The sequence below is a fragment of the Cnephaeus nilssonii genome (assembly GCF_951640355.1).
Source record: "Cnephaeus nilssonii genome assembly, chromosome: 3".
In the NCBI taxonomy this organism is placed as follows: Eukaryota; Metazoa; Chordata; class Mammalia; order Chiroptera; family Vespertilionidae; genus Cnephaeus; species Cnephaeus nilssonii.
This window is the reverse complement of record NC_137074.1, coordinates 41,795,122-41,813,733: the sequence shown is the minus strand read 5'-3', so window position 1 is coordinate 41,813,733 and position 18,612 is coordinate 41,795,122. Positions and strand designations below refer to the sequence as shown.

Sequence of the window (18,612 nt, the reverse complement as noted above, 5' to 3'; positions counted from 1 at the left end):
TATTAAACTGCGGATGTTTATTTTCAGGAATGTTTTGCAAATGCACTTCTCACTCTTCCCCAGTCCCACTGTAGGTACCCTGTTCCTTTTTATCAAATAAGCACATTTGAAACGATCCCCCCCACCCACAAAGGTCTTAATTTCATTTAAAGAAATGTATCAATGTGTGGAGCTGCTGGAATAAGATCAAATATATACTTTATAATGACTGTGTGTTTAGAATTAATTTCAGCTCATGGACAGGTTTATGTTACATTAGAAAGAGTAACAGTTGTGGTGGTGTCCTTAAGGAAGAACTTTTCAAGTTAGAACTCCCTCCTGCAAGACGCCCTGAGGAACTTACTGCAGGCAGGGCGTCAGTGATGTTTGGTCCTCCAAGGAGGTGTTTCCCAGTTTATACGCTGGCCACTGAACAATGGAGCTGCCTCCTCTAACTTAACATAAAGCTGTGGCGTGGTGTGTGGGTGCTGTGCAGATGCTGACAGTGATGTGTGTTTCTCCCTGTAGGCCTTCATAGTGAAACACCTCTTGGAGTACTCCCAGGGCACAGATTCTAACCTCACGTACAGCTTGCTATTAGTCCTGGGCCTCCTCCTGACAGAAATCGTGCGTTCCTGGTCAATTGCAATGACTTGGGCATTGAATTACCGAACTGCTGTCCGCTTGCGGGGGGCCATCCTCACCATGGCCTTTAAGAAGATCCTTAAGTTAAAGAGCATTAAGGAGAAGTCTGGGGGGGAGGTGAGTAAGGGTTCTTGGCTTCAGGGCAGAGAGAAAGCTCCCTGCTTGAGCTATTTCGTTCCTTTAGGTCCCCACTTTGTCCTGTATCCTCCTGAGACAAGAGGGCCGCTCACTGCTCTCCATGTCTCCTAGCTCGTCAACCTGTGCTCCAACGACGGGCAGAGGATGTTTGAGGCCGCCGCCATGGGCAGCCTGCTGGCCGGAGGACCCGTTGTTGCAATATTGGGCATGATTTATAATGTATTTATTCTGGGACCGACAGGCTTCCTGGGATCAGCCATTTTTATCCTCTTTTATCCAGCAATGGTGAGTAAGCCTCCTTGCTGTATTTTGGCAGCATCTTGTTAGATAAGTTACTTCCGTTGGGTTATGTATAGTAGGCACCACTGAAGTTTCACATCTCTTATTGGAAATTTCCTCAAAGCTGGTCCTATGTTGGAAAAGTTTAGAAGGAGCTAGACATTGCTTAGTCCACACAGGCAGAATCTGGACTTGAGAGGAAGTAAGGTATCGCTTGAATAGGAGCCTCATTAGCAGTGGCTCCTAATGAGATTTTAAAAAAGAGAGAATTTGAGTGAAGGAGAAACCCAGCAGGTGCACCCTGCCCCCAGCTAACACAAGTGTGTTTGAGTCACTCGGTCTCACGTTGGTACTGATAGGGTCCTCCTACTTCCATTTGACAGCACTCAATATCTGTGATTACTATGAGAACAAATATTTGTCTTAGCTTCCTTACAAAGGGATAAGAATTAAATATTTGATTCTAATTTAAAGGACCAGTTTTATTAAAGATAATACAACTACATGACACTCGTTTTATTTATAATAATCTTAAACATTTATTTCCCAGAGAGACTAAACAGCTCTTAAACGTTTGATAAGCTCTGATTTTGGCATAACATCTCTTTTTTCTTTCAGATGTTTGCATCACGGATCACTGCATATTTCAGGAGAAAATGTGTAACTACTACAGATGACCGTGTTCAGAAAATGAATGAAGTTCTCACCTACATTAAATTTATTAAAATGTATGCCTGGGTCAAGGCAATTTCTCAAAGTGTTCAAAGTGAGTTGACAGACTTCATATGTGCATATGGTAGAAAGACTCAGGTTTCTCTGCTTCCAGATCACCTTAGCTACTAGGAACCTTAAAGTCATAGGATCTCAGTAACTTAAGTTCTTATAATATCTTACTAGAGGCCGGATGCACGAAATTCGTGTACTCAGCCCGGCCTGCGCCCTCTTGCAATCCAGGAGCCCTTGGGGGAGTGGGCCTAAGCTGTCAGTTGGACATCCTTAGCACCACTGCCGTTGTGCTGGCCAGCTTTGAGCCTGGTTTCTGGCTGAGCAGCACTCCCCCTGTGGGAGTGCATTGACCACGAGGGGGCAGCTCCTGCATTGAGTGTCTGCCCCCTGGAGGTCAGTGTGCGTCATAGCGACCAATCGTTCTGCCATTTGGTCGATTTGCATATTAGCCTTTTATTATATAGGATGAACTTTACACTGATAGGGATCTTAGCGACTTGTACCCATGACTTCATCTCACCGATGAGGAAATTGAGACCTGAGAAAACTGTGATTTCCCCACCCATGAAATAATTCAGCTAGCTATATGCATTTCATTCAGTTTCAAAGATCCCTGTCTGTACTCTCATCCTGCCCATAATTTTTGGGTCTGGTCGTGAGGACATCACAGAAAACAGTATCCAGTGGCTGCTGAGAGCTCTGCTGCTCTCTGTGCTCTGTGGGTGCATGTGCCCCAGAGGTAGTTAGGCATGAGATCCCGGGGAAAAGGGGTGCTGGGAGAAGCGCTGGGCGAGAGGTCACGATGGCTGAACCTAGCTCTGTTACTCACTCATGGGGTTTCTGGCCTGTTGTTTTATTTTTATATTTTTCAAGCAATTAATTTATGTTGAGTCACGAGATCCTCAGTGCCTGGCCCTATCATGATCCATAAATTCACTGCAGACATAAATGTGTTATCTGTTAAGCCACAAAGCTTGGAGAAATAATTAGCATAGACTGGGCATTCAAAGAGATCTCAACAAAAGTTGAATGGTGGGCCTTTAAAAAAGGTGAAATTTAAGAGGGATATATTTAAAGACACTTTAGAGTTTAAAAAAAAAAAGATATAGTTACACATAAACTTTATTTTAGTATAAAAGCTCTGTTAATTGACCTTAACCTCAGAGTGAGCTAACCTGAATACAGCTAAAAAGTTAAATGCAATTTTAGGTTGAATAGAAGTACAGTGTTCAGATCAAAGAAGCTATTTAATTTTCACTGCTTGGTTTGTTGATTAAACCTTCAGGAACCTGCCCTGACCAGTTTGGCTCAGTGGATAGAACGTCGACCTGCAGACTCAAGGGTCCCGGGTTCAATTCCAGTCAAGGGCATGTAACTTGGTTGCGGGCACATCCGCAGTAGGGGGTGTGCAGGAGGCAGCTGATTGATGTTTCTCTCTCATCGATGTTTCTAACTCTCTATCCCTCTCCCTTCCTCTCTGTAAAAAATCAATAAAATATATTTTTTAAAAAAACAAACCTTCAGGAACCTTATATCCAGTTCCTAAGCTTTTTATGTGAGCAGCCATCCAGAGCAGGATCACTTGGAAGTGTGCAGCATTGGATTAAGCTGCTTCATTAAGTAGTGAGTTTGTTGCCCTTAAAATGGAACAGATGGATGCTAAGTGGACATCTGCCAAGCATGCTGTTAGCAGGGTGACCGCTGATGGGCCCTCTGACTCTCAGGACTATCGTTTTGTAATCTTTCTGATATTCCACTCACCCTTCAGCCCCTGACTTTGGTATCTTCATCTGTGTGTGTTGGCTTGAAAAGAGCGTTCTTGCTCAGGATAGATTTGGACAAGGTGTATGATAAATGTTAAAGCAATGAGTTGGATATCTTTTTTAATATGACTAATTTGCTAGCTGAAGGTAGTTCTCAATATGACTAATTTGCTACCTGAATGTACTTAGTTTCCAATGTCTTGAGCAGTGGTCATACCTTTCAGGTCAGTGCATAGCATCTCAAAAAAAATTTCTTTAAGTTTAAAAATACCTCACCACTTTATTATCATACTTCCTATGTCATGGTCTCGGTACTCTGGGGTTGCTCTGTGAATAAGGGTGTCAGTTTTGCAAATATTTAAGAAAACCATTCTGCCTACAAAAGTTGTATTTCACTCATCCTTCTGCTTTTTGTGTGGAAGTCTCTATCTCAGTGTCAGCTTATAGTAGGCACTCTAGCAGATCTTAGCTCCTTTTCATTCTCCATTACTGTGGTACTGTCTTTTCTGTAAGTACCTAGACAAGAAATAAACAACAGCCAGATCAGCAAGCAAAACTGCCAATTGCAGATATAATTCATGTGTTTATAACAGAAGAAATTTGCAAGGAGAATCAGACTTAGGCAGAAGATGATCATTGTGATGATATCTAGTACTGTTTGTTGTCAGATTCATTCCTGTGATTTGATCCATTTCAAACCTCAGGCCTGTGTGCCAGCATTAATGATAGGAATTGATAGTCCTAGTGACCTAGTCTTTGTTTTAAATCTTGTGTGTGGCTAAAGACCTCCCATGTCTTTTTTGGTGACAGAGGAGCAATATTGCAGGGTGGTTTTTTGTTTTTTTAGCTTGCTTTTTAGAGATTGGCTTCCTTTTTGTTCTTAGAAATCCGAGAGGAGGAGCGGCGGATATTGGAAAAAGCCGGGTACTTTCAGAGCATCACCGTCGGTGTGGCTCCCATCGTGATAGTGATCGCCAGCGTGGTAACATTCTCTGTTCACCTGACTCTTGGCTTCGATCTCACAGCATCACAGGTCAGTGAGCCCTCGGGGCTTGGGAAAATCAGATGCTCTCATCCTCTTGTTTTTGGATTTGGAAGTTCCCCCAATAATCAGAAGGCATTTTTTAAAAATATTTTTTATTGATTTTTTACATAGAGGAAGGGAGAGGGATAGAGTTAGAAACATCGATGAGAGAGAAACATCGATCAGCTGCCTCCTGCACACCTCCTACCAGGGATGTGCCCGCAACCAAGGTACATGCCCTTGACTGGAATCGAACCTGGGACCTTTCAGTCCGCAGGCTGACACTATCCACTGAGCCAAACCAGTTGGGGCAGAAGGCATTTTTTTTTCATTTGTGTGATTAAACCGAGAAGTGGAAGAGTGAAGATTCAGCCGTAATGCACAAAGAATAGATGGGCTGTGTTTCGACAACTCAACTTTGGGTTTAATTCTGAAAATACAGATCACTCTGTGGTTCAGATTTACTGAGAATTTTAATTGAAGATCTCATAAAAACTACCTTTAAAAAAGGTGTCTGTCTCATACCAGCATTTGACAGTGAAGCTGCAGCCTTGCTGAACTTGAAGGGAAATGGATGGTGTCTGGGATTTTGGTTGTATGGCCTCGTAAGGCTCAGTTTCTGCTCTCTTCCTCCTCTCAGGCTTTCACAGTGGTGACTGTCTTCAGTTCCATGACTTTTGCTTTGAAAGTAACTCCGTTCTCAGTAAAATCCCTCTCAGAAGGATCGGTTGCTGTCGACAGGTTTAAGGTAGGTGGTTTCCTCTCCTCCTCCGCGTCAAGACCCGTCCCTGACAAAACTACCTACCTTTATTCCAGTGGGTCACACAGGCTCACTGCACTTGGCTTTTGTTTACCTTCAGCCTTTTGGCAAGTTGGTAAGAAAGGGGCCATGCCGGGGGGCGGGGGGAGGGGAGCGGGAAGGGGAAAAAGGAAGGAGCCAGTGGAGAAGACTGACTGACGGGGCGGAGCTAGTTACCTTTTCAGATAAATGAATTTGTACCTTTTGTAGATGGCCCACCTAGGTTTGGGTTCCCAGGATTTCAGTGTTTCTCTTCAGAGTTAGTCCCTTCTGCCTGGACCTGACATGGATATATGTCATAACTTACTGGGCCTTTTCAGTGATTCAAACCTAGAGGATCAGAGCTGTCAGGAGACTGTCACCTTTTTCTTACCTTGACCTACCATTTACCTCTACCAAAGTGCTTCATTTTGATGGGTCAATATGCTAAGCCCTTTTTAAATATATATATTATTGATTTCAGAGAGGAAGGGATGGGAGGGGAGTGGGGGGAGAGAGAGAGAGAGAGAGAAACATACATCAGTGATGAGAGAGAATCATTGATCAGCTGCCTCGTGCATGCCCCCAATTGGGGATCGAGCCAGCAACCCAGGCATGTGCCCTTAACCAGAATCGAACCCGGGACCCTTCGGCCTGCAGGCCGATGCTCTATCCACTGAACTAAACCAGCTAGGGCATGCTAAGCCCTTTTTGATACTTCCCTGTTCCTGGCCTGTGGTTGCCACTCATGATGCAGGAACTCCAGTGACATGATAGTCATAAAACTAGATCATGTTAAGAAATGCAGAAGTATCAGGGTTTTTCTGGTAGGGTTTGTTGATCATGCCTTGAGCTGCCTTTGTGCCTCCAGAATAATGCAAGAGGGAAGTATATTTGGGAGGGTGGGGTGAGATGGATGTTTGAAAGTGGGTAATACTTTAAAAAAAGGAAAAGGAACAGCACCGGTGTGGGCGGGGATTCTTGGACAGAGCCACTGCAGAAAGCAGCTCTTGCATTTCTGCATCAAAACAAGCAGTGCTCGTGGCTAGAAGGCGTGAGGCTCAGGCGTTTGAGGGGTTAATATCATCACCTTAAATGTTCAGGAGAAAACAAATTGGGTTTACCTTTTAAGAAGAGTGAAGAACTTGCCAAATGATATTCTACTCATTTATGGTTAACTAGGTGAATTTTGTTTAAGAATGCACCCCAGCCCCTGCCCTCCCTCACCCCAGCCTGGCTGCTAGCAGGCTAAGAGCCAGAGCCATATACGTAAAGAGAAATGGTCTAATGGTAACTAGAGCTTTATTTTGCTGAACCCACAATATTCAGTCATGGAAGAAAGCAAATGATTCACCTATAAATGTGCCCCACCTTCTTGTTAGTGAATGGGTTTGGTGGCATTTTAGATGAAGGAGTAGGAGTTTGTGGTATAGATTTGTTCTCTCCTTGTTTCTCGAGAGCTCTCTTCACTTATTAGCGAGAACCTGTATTAGCAGGTGGCTTTTCTCATAGCTCTTTCCTCTATCCAGGAAGCTTCAGAGTTAATAAAGGAAGCACAATCAGCCACAGCTCTATTATATTCCCCATGAGACTTCAATCCCCTTCTATCATATTTCTCTTGCAGTTTCCTCCTTTCCAACCTCCTTCTCTCTCTTCCCTCCTCCTCTATCCCCTCTCCCTCCCCCTTCTCCTCCTTCTAGGATAATAACCTGTAGAAAGGTAGCGAGAAGCCACCTTGTGACTTTCCTGATAAGATTGTCACCAGTATAGTGTTGCCAGCTTTAGCAAATAAAAACTTGGGACATCCATTTAATAATTGCACGGGACACACTGAAAAAATTATTCATTGTTTATCTGGAATCAGAATTTAACTAGGCATCCTGTATGTTACCTGGCAACCCTACGAGTAGTCCCTTCTTCTGCTTAGCAGATACATTCTGATTTGATTCTTCTGGTCAATAAGAGTAGTAGTTTGATGGTCCGTGTCCTGTGGTAAAGTTAAGGCTCATGGTTTCTGTACCTCGAAGATTCTGTTGTCCTGGCAAGTGCAAATCCAAGTAGATATAAATTCAAGTGTTCTGACTCAGCACCTCATGGCGGAGTGGCCCGAAGCTGAAATCCTGGGAGGAGTGCGGGGCTGCAGGGAGCCTGTGGGAAGGAACCGTGGGGAAGGAGCAGTGCAAACTAGCTGCATGAGCATGTTTCTACAGAATCCACTGGGGTGTAAGAGGTCCTTTAGTAACTCTCCAGGGGAGAGATGATGGGAACACATGGTTTACTGTGTGAAGGTGGTGACACTATTGGACAAGTTATTCTTAGCTCAGTCTTTTAGGAAGGCTGTGACCAAATGAAACCAACAGCTGTTTTCAGAGACGAAACCTGAGGTTGACTAAGTGTGAGGATTATCTTGGCGATTTAATTTTGTTTTCTTTTAATCTAGGAGACTTAGAACCATGCCACTTCTAGGAAGATTAGGGAATAGGAATAAGGAGATTTGGCAATTTAAGGGAGGAAAAGAGCAGGCTCAGAAGTTTCAGATCCAACAGAAAGAGCTTGGGAAGGGGATTGTATGGTGCATTTAATGGCACCTGCACACTTAACATAGTTGGGGGTTCTCAGTAACTGAGTGGAGAGTTCTGGCCCTAAAAAGTCATCTTTTCTCTGAAAAAAATAAATAAATAAAATAAATACATACATAAAATAAAGACTTTCTAATATTATTTTTACATTTTTTTATTTGAAAAAGATTTTTAAAAAAATCATATTGGGACTCCAACTGGGATACCATTCTGTAGAGAAGACCACTGGTTTAAGAGTGTTGTCAGAAGGGGGTTCAAAGTCATGGGCACATCGAAGACCTGGGCTGAGATTTATTTCGGTCAGTGTTTCAGATCTGATTTCAGAAGTGTTCCCGTTTTCTTCCCCCAACAGAACTCAGTGGGACTCGGGGGATGAGCGGGGAAAGTCGTGTTCTCTTCCCAAGGATGTTTCTGAGGGAAATAACCTTCACTTCCACGCAAGTCCCTTCCTTTGGTGGTTTGAGTTTCCACAAGTTCCAAGGCAGGATTCTGAAGACATGAGACTTACTGGCAAGAAGGAGTACTCTACTGTCAATTATACTTTAGGCCCTCCTTTCTGACCTCAGCGAGCTAGGCCTAGGCACCGTCTCAGCTCAGCCTCTCCCCCAGACATGTGCCATGTTGTGGGTGAGGGAAGCACACAGGCTTTGAGGTTCTACAGGGGTGGTCTGGAAGGGAAGCAGTGATGAGGGTCTGTGTAGGGGAGCAGCACGCCCTGTGGTTTTCTGCTTGCATTTTCCCACTGCTACTCAGCAACTCATGGGTGAGAACAAGGGCCGGCATATGGGCTAGTTAAATGCCCTTTGGTCACATAGACTGGTAGAAAACGAAGAACTAGTGTGGCATGTAATTGGTAGTGTAGTGTGTTGGGCCATTGACAAGGTCCTGTTCCTCCTTGAGGGTGTCCCCACAACCCCCGTGACCTCTCGCTGGGCCTGAGGCTGGGCTACACTAATGAGCTACCTTTTGCCCTCAGCTTTCTTCCACTGTATAGCCTGATGTGTTTTGCTACATGAGTGTACGCCCTAGGCTTGTCTCCCTGGTCTTGATCCAGTGTCTCATCTTTGCACCTCTCTCACAACTCCTATCAGAGTTTGTTTCTGATGGAAGAGGTTCACATGATAAAGAAAAACCCAGCCAGTCCTCACATCAAGATAGAAATGAAAAATGCCACCTTGGCATGGGACTCCTCCCACTCCAGTATCCAGAACTCACCCAAGCTGACCCCCAAAACAAAAAAAGACAAGAGGGCTGCCAGGGCCAAGAAAGAGAAGGTGAGGCAGCTGGAGCGCACCGAGCATCAGGCGGCGCTGGCGGAGCAGAAGGGCCACCTCCTCCTGAACAGCAACGAGCGGCCCAGTCCCGAGGAGGAAGAGGGCAAGCCTGTCCACCTGGGGAGCCTCCGCCTGCAGAGGACACTGTACAGCATCGACCTGGAAATCGAAGAGGTAACCGCTGGGCCTCCCCACACCTGTCTGTCTCCCAGGTGTCTATTGTGGCACGAGCAGGCAGCTGCCGTTCCTTTTAGCAAAGTTCTATTTTATGGCTAGGAGTGGTTTTGAATCAATGAGCAATTCTAGCCAGCTCCACCTCTAAGAGGAATGTTTAACAGTAGAAATGAATAACAACTAGTCTCATGAGATACTCATTTTATAAGCAAGGAAATGAAACATTCAAGTGGGTTTTCCAAGATTTTGCCCTCAATAGATTTCTACTGATTGTAGTTGTATGTGAGCTGTAACAATTAGTTCTGGTTATTATAGCTTTGTGTAAGCTTCTCATTACCCCCAGGCTAGTCACAACACAGAACCTGGAACATAATAGGAATTCTCAGTGTTGTTGTTATTATTGACAATTCGGTTATAATTGTTTATTTTTAACGCAAGTAAAGGATCATTGTGGTGTGTGATATCACAGCCCAGGCACACAGGACTGGAGACTCTCAGCAGCCCTCCTTTAGGGAGTGGCTGGAACAGACAGTCCTGGTTCAAGGCTTTTAAAGTACAGAATATGACTGGGAGTCAGAACCATGTTGAGGGCTACTTCATACACAGGGTCCCGGATGTAGTTATACATTCACTCATTTCACAGCCATTTTTTCATGACCAACTCTGCTGGCACTGTTGTAGGGCTGGGATCTAGCAGGGAAAATCCAAACAGTCAAACCTCCACCCTCTTGGAGCTTCATTCTAGTGGCAAAGACAGTAAACAAGTGGAGAATATGTTCCAAGAACCTGTAAATCCCTGAACCCACCTATAGTGCTGAATCCTGGTAATTTTTTCCTATACATTCATACCTATGATAACGTTTAGTTTATAAATTAGGCACAGTAAGAGACTAACAATAATAACTAACTACAGCAGTTTGCACTATACTCTAATAAAAGGTAAGTGAATTAGGTGGGTCTCTCTCCAGTAACTTTTCTATTTTTCACCCAAGACCTATTCTGGAATCTGTGTAACCATCCCTTACTTGCAGGAAATGACTTGTGTCCCTTGTTTCAGGGATCCCTTGCTGAAGGCTTCATGTAGCTCATTGCTTTTTGGCACAACACTTTGTTGTCATTCAGAATATGTTTTCTGTTTATATCTTCCATCCACAACTTTAATGTCTCTTCCATCTTAACTAAGCACTTATCATGCACTTGTGGCCACAACTTTTACAGTTTAAGGTGGGACAGCAAAACTAGCATGAATTTCTTTTTCCTTATTCACAGTTTCAAGGATGGAAGATTTGCTCTTACTATAGATTTTAGTAACCTCTGCATATAATTTTTCCTTATTAAGTCGAGAATTTTTGCCTTTTCACTTACAAGGAGCACTTACTTTACAGCTGCTTTTTAACATATCTAAGTTGCCAGTACCACTACGCTTGCACTTTTTAAGTAAAATAAGAGAACACAAGCATTTTGATATGAAAAGATGTGGAAAGAGTCGACGTGACTAATGAACAAGGAGTGTATACAGAGTAGATCTCAGCAAAGGGATGACTCGTGTCCAGGGCAAGACTGAGCAGGACTGCATGAGATTTCATTACACTAGTCAGAGCGCCACACTGTTTAAAACTTATGGATTGTTTATTTCTGGAATTTTCCATTTCATGTTTTTGGACCACAGTTAACTGCAAGGAACTAAAACCACAGAAAGGGAAACCATGGATAGGGGAGAATACTGTATATTGTATGTCAGAGGGTGGTAAGGGCTGTGAAGAAGAGGTGGTAGAAAGTGCTGGGGCAGGGAGCAGGTGGTTGCAATGTAAATAGGTTGCCTGAGGGAAAGGATTCCTTTAAAAAGTAATATTTGAGGAAAGACCTGTGGGTGTAAGGGAATGAGTCATGTGAATAACTGGGGGAGAAGAGCATTCCAGGCAGAAGGACAAAACTACAAAGACCCTGAGGCCTATTACTGGAGCAGAGTGAGCAAAGGAGAGAGTAGTAGATGCCAGGGGCAGACAGGGAGCTAGGTGCAGAGCCTCCTGTAATGACTTCGGTTTTACTCTGAGTGGAAAGAGAAGCCATTGAGGGTTTGGAGCAGAAGAATGATGTCACCTGACATATATATATACTAGTGGCCCGGTGCACCAAATTTGTGCACGGGGGCTGGGGGTGCTGTTCCTCAGCCTAGCCTGCACCCTCTCCAATCAGGGACCCCTTGAAGGATGTCCTACTGCCGGTTTACAGGCATCAGGCCTAAACCGACAGTCGGACATCCCTCTCACTATCCAGGACTGCTGGCTCCAGCCGCTCGCCTGCCTGATTGTCCCTAACCACTCTACCTGCCGGCCTGCTCACCCCCAACTTCCCCCCGCTGCCGGCCTGCTCACCCCCAAATGCCCCCCCCCCACCAGCCTGATCACCCCCAACTGCCCCTCCTGCTGGCCTACTCGTCCCCAACTGTCCCCTTGCTGGCCTGCTCACTCCAAACTGACCCCCATTGATGGCCTACTCACCCCCAACTGGCCCCCCTGCTGGTCTGCTTATCCCCAATGGCCCCTGCCATCCCATCCTGGCCTGATCACCCCCCAGCAACCCAATGTCCCAGCCCCTCCTTTTTTTCTTTTTCTTTTTTTTTTTCAGCGCCTCCTTGAGCAGAGGCCAGGGCCAGCTGGAAGCAAGTATCTAGGATTTATTTATCTTCTATAATTGAAACTTTGTAGCCTTGAGCGGAGGCCAGGGCCGGCCAGGGCAGGCAGGAAGCTTGGCTTCCTCCATAGCCGGGGCAATCCAAGCCTCCTGCTTGCACCAGCTCCATGGCCGGCCGCCATCTTGGTTGGGTTAATTTGCATACTCACTCCTGATTGGTTGGTGGACATGGCTTGGCGTAGCAGAGTGATGGTTAATTTGCATGTTTCTCTTTTATTAGTGTAGATAGAAACATTCTAGCTTCTGTATTCAGAAGAGTATGTAGGGAAACAGGAAGGAGGCAAGGAGAACAGTTAACCCAGGAGAACATTAGGGTGCCTTGGACCGAGGGCAGTGGTAAAGAAATGTTTACCTACATCACTGGAAGTAGGGAGTGCTGGGTTCTAATGTGTTTATCAAGTTAGCAACTAACTAGAAGCATGTCACACAGACCCAGAGCTAGACTGCAGGGAGAATGAAAAGCTCCCAGCTCTTGAAAGCTATGACCAAGACGGGGAGATGGTCCTAGGTGAGACCACTGGAAATAACTAGTGGTTGTTTGGAGGGCATTCAAGTCACTTTAAAATGTGTGTGTGTGTGTGTGTGTGTGTGTGTGTGTGTGTGTGTGTGTAATTATATAAATTGATTTCAGAGAGGAAGGGAGAGGGAGAAAGAGATAGAAACATCATTGATGATAGAGAATCATTGATTGGCTGCTTCTGTATGCCCCCTCAAGTCCAGGCATGTGCTTGATTTGGAGTTGAACTGTGACCTCCTGGTTCATAGATTGACACTTAAGCACTTGAGCCATGCTGGCCGGCTCAAGTCACTTTTTTACTTCAGTCAACTCTTAACAGGCTTCTTATTGAATAGCGATGATCTTGTTTATTGAGGCAGCTCTGTCACACTGCTAATCAGCTCTATTCGAGGGTTAGTCCTGATAGTCAGTGGATGGTTTACTCTCCTACTTTCTATTGATCCTCGTTCTGCCCTTTAGAGCCCACATTCACAGAACTTGAGCTCTTTTGAAGAGAGACCATAATTCTCCAGACCCCCCCCCCCCCACACCTCCCTTTAGGGAGGGGAAGGGAACTTAGTGTCTTCTGATGTCTCACTTCATTGTTGATGTCTCTTTTAGTCATCAATCCATTATCAGAGCAGAATTTTCTTTGTGGAAATCTAACTGACCTGAGCAGAGATTGAACCTGTGATTTGGTCTCCTCATTACTACCAGGCTATAATCTTTCAAGCTCCTGGACCATATCAAAAACATTGTCCCACATGCTTTTATTAAGTACTGGACACTACTTGGTTCTACAAAGATAACTCCTTTCCTCAAGTTGCTCAAAGCCCATTGAGAGAGACAGTATTCATTTAAGCAACAAGGCCAAGATCCAACAATTGTCAAGTGTTGGTGGAGTTGGGATTCAGATCAAGACCATTTGCCTCCAGAATCCATGCTCTTTCTCCCCCACCATTCTTCCTTCCTTTCTGTGAGTTTTCATCCAGTACAAGGTTCTAAACTAACAGCCCTGTTAAATCATCTCTCTGTTCTTAAGAACTTTTAACACTGCCCATTGTTTTGCCTGAGGATATTCAGTTAATCACAGGAGTGGTTTTCCCCTTGTATGTGGGATTGGTGGTATAGAGATTCCTCCAATTCTGGGGAATGTTTTGTAGAAAAGTGGAAGCAACAGTAAACAGTTTTTATTGAAAATAATGTATAGTCCGTAGAGAAAAAAAAATCATAATAAAATAATTTTTTAAGAGTTCTGTTCTCTCTTCTAAAAACAACAATAAAATAAGCAATAAAAAAGCATAGACTGCTGCCCTAGCTGGTTTGGTTCAGTGGATAGAGCATCGGCCTGCAGACTGGAGGGTCCCGGGTTTGATTTCAGTCAAGGACACATGCCCGGGTTGCAGGCTCAATCCCTAGTGGGGGGCGTGCAGGAGGCAGCTAATCAATGATTCCCTCTCATCATTGATGTTTCTATCTCTCTCTCCCCTCTCCCTTCCTCTCTGAAATCAATAAAAAAATATATATTTTAAAAACATAGATTACCAACAAAACAGGAAAGGAGTTGAGTCTTTTTAAAAGTGATATAGGATACCTCAGCATCTTTAATTTTTGCAAAAGCTTACACATCTGTTTTCTTAGTGTATCTCCACAGAAACCCTATGAAGTAGGTGGCTGTGTTTATCAAGTCAGCAACTAACTAGAAGCACGTCACACAGACCCAGAGCTAGACTGCAGGGAGAATGAAAAGCTCCCAGCTCTTGAAAGCTATGACCAAGACGGGGAGATGGTCCTAGGTGAGACCACTGGAAATAACTAGTGGTTGTTTGGAGGGCATTCAAGTCACTTTAAAATATGTATGTGTGTGTGTGTGTGTGTGTGTGTGAGAGAGAGAGAGAGAGAGAGAGAGAGAGAGAGAGAGAGAGAGAGAGAGAGAAGGAAGAGTTAAGTGACTTGCTTGGTGATCAGGGAGGCAGTTTCCATATTAATGGACTGTAGTTAATGTGTTTTTCCTCAAAGAAATAGGAAGTCCCTGGAGGTGAGTGGTCAGTAGTCCTTGAATGACCTTCCCTCTCACTCTGTGTTTTTTCCAGGGTAAACTGGTTGGAATCTGTGGCAGTGTGGGAAGTGGAAAAACCTCTCTTGTCTCAGCCATTTTAGGCCAGGTAAGATTTTGTTATTGTCCTTGGCATTTTTTTGCTTTTTTTCTCTGGACTTTGCTTAGCAAAGGCCTCAGAAAAACTGAATTTATTTCCTAGAGAGGATTAGGAAAAGTAGAAACAAAATGAACCCTTCATCCGCATCTCCCGCCCCCCCCCCCCCCCCATTCCCCACTACATTCCCACCCTTCACAGCATTTTGTCTGAAGGGAGCTTAGTGATCACCTGTATGTGTACACTGTATATTACAGTGTTTGAGAGGACAAGCTTTATGTGCAAGGACTACACAGACTGGTCAATGAAACTTTGTTCCAAGTTATAGCATCCCTCACCCAAGACAAATTGTCAATGATCAGTCCCAGAAGGAACCCTGAAAGAAGGTAAAATGGATAAATCAATTCATATCAATTACCATGACTGAAAACAATTCCAAGTGAACAGGTCATGATGCAGTTTCTTCATGTTGGAGGGGAGGGTTCACCATCGTTGTATGGATACTCGGTAATACTAGTTGATGTTGAACTGGATTTTTTTCCCCCCTTTGATCCTCATTTTACAGAAGCAGCTGATCTAGCTAATAGCCTGGATTAATTCTGTAGATGAGTTGGCCTGCCCTAAAATTGAGGCTGTAAATCCTTACAGCATCCTCCCCAGGGGATTCTGAAAGGGCCTTCCACTTGTGCTTCCCTTAATTAAAACCGTTTGCATTTAGAAAGAAAGGGTGTAAAGTAGCCCATAGGTTGCTGAATGAAGTGTTGGTTCGTTCAAGTCATGGGTCGGCTGGGCTCCCATCACTCATAAGCAAGGAGACCTTTGATTTTTCTTTGCTGTTGAAGCTCTCTGTGGAACAAAGGTGGGGTCTAGTTTTGGGTCCAAAAAGCAACCAAGGAAACTGCCAAAACTTTCAACTTCATTGTGGAATGTGGGGAGTTCTGCAGGCTTTAGGGGGATGGTTTTGCATTGTGATGCCATTGGATGGTGTCTGTCTCCCTAGATGACACTTGTAGAGGGCAGCATTGCAGTTGGTGGAACCTTCGCTTATGTGGCCCAGCAGGCCTGGATCCTCAATGCCACGCTGAGAGACAACATCCTTTTTGGGAAGGAATTTGATGAAGAAAGGCAAGAAATGCTTGGTTTCTGTCACGCTTTCTGTCTAGGCTGTGTGAGACACAAGGCACCCAAGCCACAGGCTCGCCTCCAACCGTGTCCCTGATGCTGGGTCTCTTTGTGTTCTTCAGATACAACTCTGTGCTGAACAGCTGCTGCCTGCAGCCTGACCTGGCCATTCTCCCCAACAGTGATCTGACTGAGGTACAAGCCTTCTGCTCCCGATGGGGGCGTGTATGTAGCAGAGAGGATCCTGGGAGATGAGTGGCAGGGCTCTGCTGGAGTCACCTCCTAGGAGTGCATCTTAAATGCGTGGGAGAAAAACCTACACAGTGAGATTCACTTTCACTGGTACTTCATGTTAGGAAAGCATTTATGCCTTGTGGCTGGCATATCAACACTACCTGTTTTAAGGATATAAATATGTCATATGTCAGGTGGATTTTAAACAAAATCCCTTTTTTGGTTCAGAGTTCGTGTTTTCTGCACTACTCATTTTTAAAACCACGAGTCAAGCATGTGCACATTGAGCTTCTTTCTTGAACCTCATTCTAACAACCTCCTTGTTCAGATGCAGTCTGCAGATAGCCCTCTCCCGTTAGAAAGGAAGAGGCCGCCGCACAAATCCCTTTCTTTGGTTCTCTGCCCTGGAGCAGTTTCCAGAGCTGTGTCTTTGAAACTGGCTTTTTGAGTCCTGAGACATCGCCCATGACCTGCCTGGAGGTCTCTGGGGCTGGCACTTATGTTTCAGCTGACTTCAGGTAAATCCCTCAAACCAGGTTTGGTGAATGGTTTAATTAGTTCACCGGCTCTCAAATCAAGGTGCCCATGTCAGCAGCATTCGGTGACACTGGGAACTTGTTAGAAATGCAAATTATTAGGCCCCACTCCAGACTTCCTGAATCAGAAACTCTAGGGGTGGGGCCCAAAAACCTGTTTTTACAAGTCTTCAGGTAATTCTGATACCTGCTCAAGTTTGAAAACCTTTGCATTAACTGAATGTTTTTTTAAGAACAAGGTTTTTTAAAATTACAGGGCCCATTACCATTTTACAATGGATGTATTCACTTGTCCTTTTAGTAATGTTTATCAGGTGCTTGTGTGCCAGCTGCATGTGCAGACACTTCTGGGTGTTGGGAACGTAAAGGAATAAGACAATAACTTGCACCCTCAGAAAGCTTAAGTGGAGAGGATGGGACACCCACACATGAGGCTCAAAACAAGCTGATGAAAAAGAATCCCTTTCTTTTGAGTGTTAGTAAGGAAGAGATGGGGGGGGGAGGGGGGCCGGGGATTTGCAGAGGAGAGGATGCCAGAACTGAGCAGGAATAGTACAGGAGAAGGTGTGACATTAGTCATGAGTGTTCATAATATATCCACAATTTAATGGCTTCTATCCCAGGGTGTGCTGGGGGATTGGCAATGGATGCTGAGAGATGCTGGGAACCTACTTCGTATGCCAAGTTTGGTTGTTTAAATTCTATCCTTCAGGGCTTTTGAAGAGTTTAAGGAAGGTTGTTCATGGTTAGCTTTATGTTTTGGAAAGCTCATTCTGCCCATAGAGAATGGACTGGTAGGGTGTCCAGGGGGTGGTGAGACCAGATGAGGATTGATTAGTAACCAGATGATTGTGGGAGTGAAGGAGGTATCTAGGCCAACTCCCCACTGTGGGCCCTGGAGGATCATAATGGCCACTCATCCAGGCTGGGAATTCAGTAGAAGATGCCGCTTTGGGTGGAGGAGAAGAATGGTGACTGGGGTAGTCACTAAACCCAGTTCTGGACTTGAGTTGGCGGCTCCACTATGCTTTCTGGGCTCCTATAGATTGGCGAGCGAGGAGCCAACCTGAGCGGTGGGCAGCGCCAAAGGATCAGCCTTGCCCGAGCCTTATATAGTGACCGGGACATCTACATCCTGGATGACCCCCTCAGTGCCTTAGATGCCCATGTGGGCAACCACATCTTCAACAGTGCTATCCAGAAGCACCTCAAGCCCAAGACGGTTCTGTTTGTTACCCACCAGCTACAGGTATGGTGCTTTCTTCCTTCCCCAGGCCACCCACTGTGTCTTGAGAAATCAGACAGGAAGGGGGGCTTGGTCCTTCTAGGTACCTTTGTGGTCTAGAAGTTCCTGGAACCATCAGTGTTCATTTCCTCAGCAAATAGCCGCCTGGCCCACTATAGCAATAAAGCTTTTTGTATCACTGTACCAGATTGGCTATCTGCATCAGAGATGCTTGGAGCATCTTAGCTTCTGCATATAAATCAGTAAGTGAAGGAAGAGGTAGGTAGAAAATAGAGTTTGAGTATGAGATAGTGTGGAAAGCCTTATGTTAATTTAAGCAGGAACTGTTCAGGGAAAACAAGGTCTTCTCCCTCTGTCACTCCATGACAAGTTGCCACTTTGGAGAGCAGCTGAAGAATATTGCCATCTATTTTGCATACGTTGTCAGGTTTGGGGATTAACTCCCATCCTGCCACAGAAAGTCAGTAATTGTGTGTATTTCTCAGTGTAGTAACAGGGTGAGGCTTAATGCAAGGCTCTTGTGGCTCCACCAGATTTACGTCAAAAACTGGAGGAACTGTACTTGGTACTACATCTCAATAAAGTAGAGCAGAGGTTCTCAGTCTTGGCACTACTGACATATTGGGCCACATAGCTCTTTGATGTGGGGGCTGTCCTAGGCCTCCCTGGCCTCTGTCCACTAGATGGCCAGTAATACCCCTCTCTCCAATTTAAACAACCAACAGTGTCTCCAGATATTGCCAGATGTCCCCTGGGGGGCTCAATCGCTCCC

At 44.9% G+C, this 18,612-nt stretch overlaps 1 protein-coding gene across 4 annotated transcripts in view; it reads left to right on the top strand.

Annotated features, from left to right (window-relative positions):
* Positions 1–18,612, top strand: part of ABCC5 (ATP binding cassette subfamily C member 5) — a 93,894-nt gene that overhangs the window by 39,644 nt on the left and 35,638 nt on the right. For 3 of the 4 annotated variants that reach the window (XM_079765220.1, XM_079765221.1, XM_079765222.1), the window contains exons 6-15: positions 508–741; positions 874–1,047; positions 1,660–1,807; positions 4,415–4,563; positions 5,195–5,302; positions 9,003–9,359; positions 14,643–14,714; positions 15,703–15,827; positions 15,947–16,019; positions 17,640–17,843. In XM_079765220.1, coding sequence (XP_079621346.1) covers positions 508–741; positions 874–1,047; positions 1,660–1,807; positions 4,415–4,563; positions 5,195–5,302; positions 9,003–9,359; positions 14,643–14,714; positions 15,703–15,827; positions 15,947–16,019; positions 17,640–17,843 — 1,644 coding nt within the window. Of the gene's footprint in view, positions 1–507; positions 742–873; positions 1,048–1,659; positions 1,808–4,414; positions 4,564–5,194; positions 5,303–9,002; positions 9,360–14,642; positions 14,715–15,702; positions 15,828–15,865; positions 16,020–17,639; positions 17,844–18,612 lie in introns of those variants that run through there. The other variant, XM_079765223.1, reaches the window with a different exon arrangement.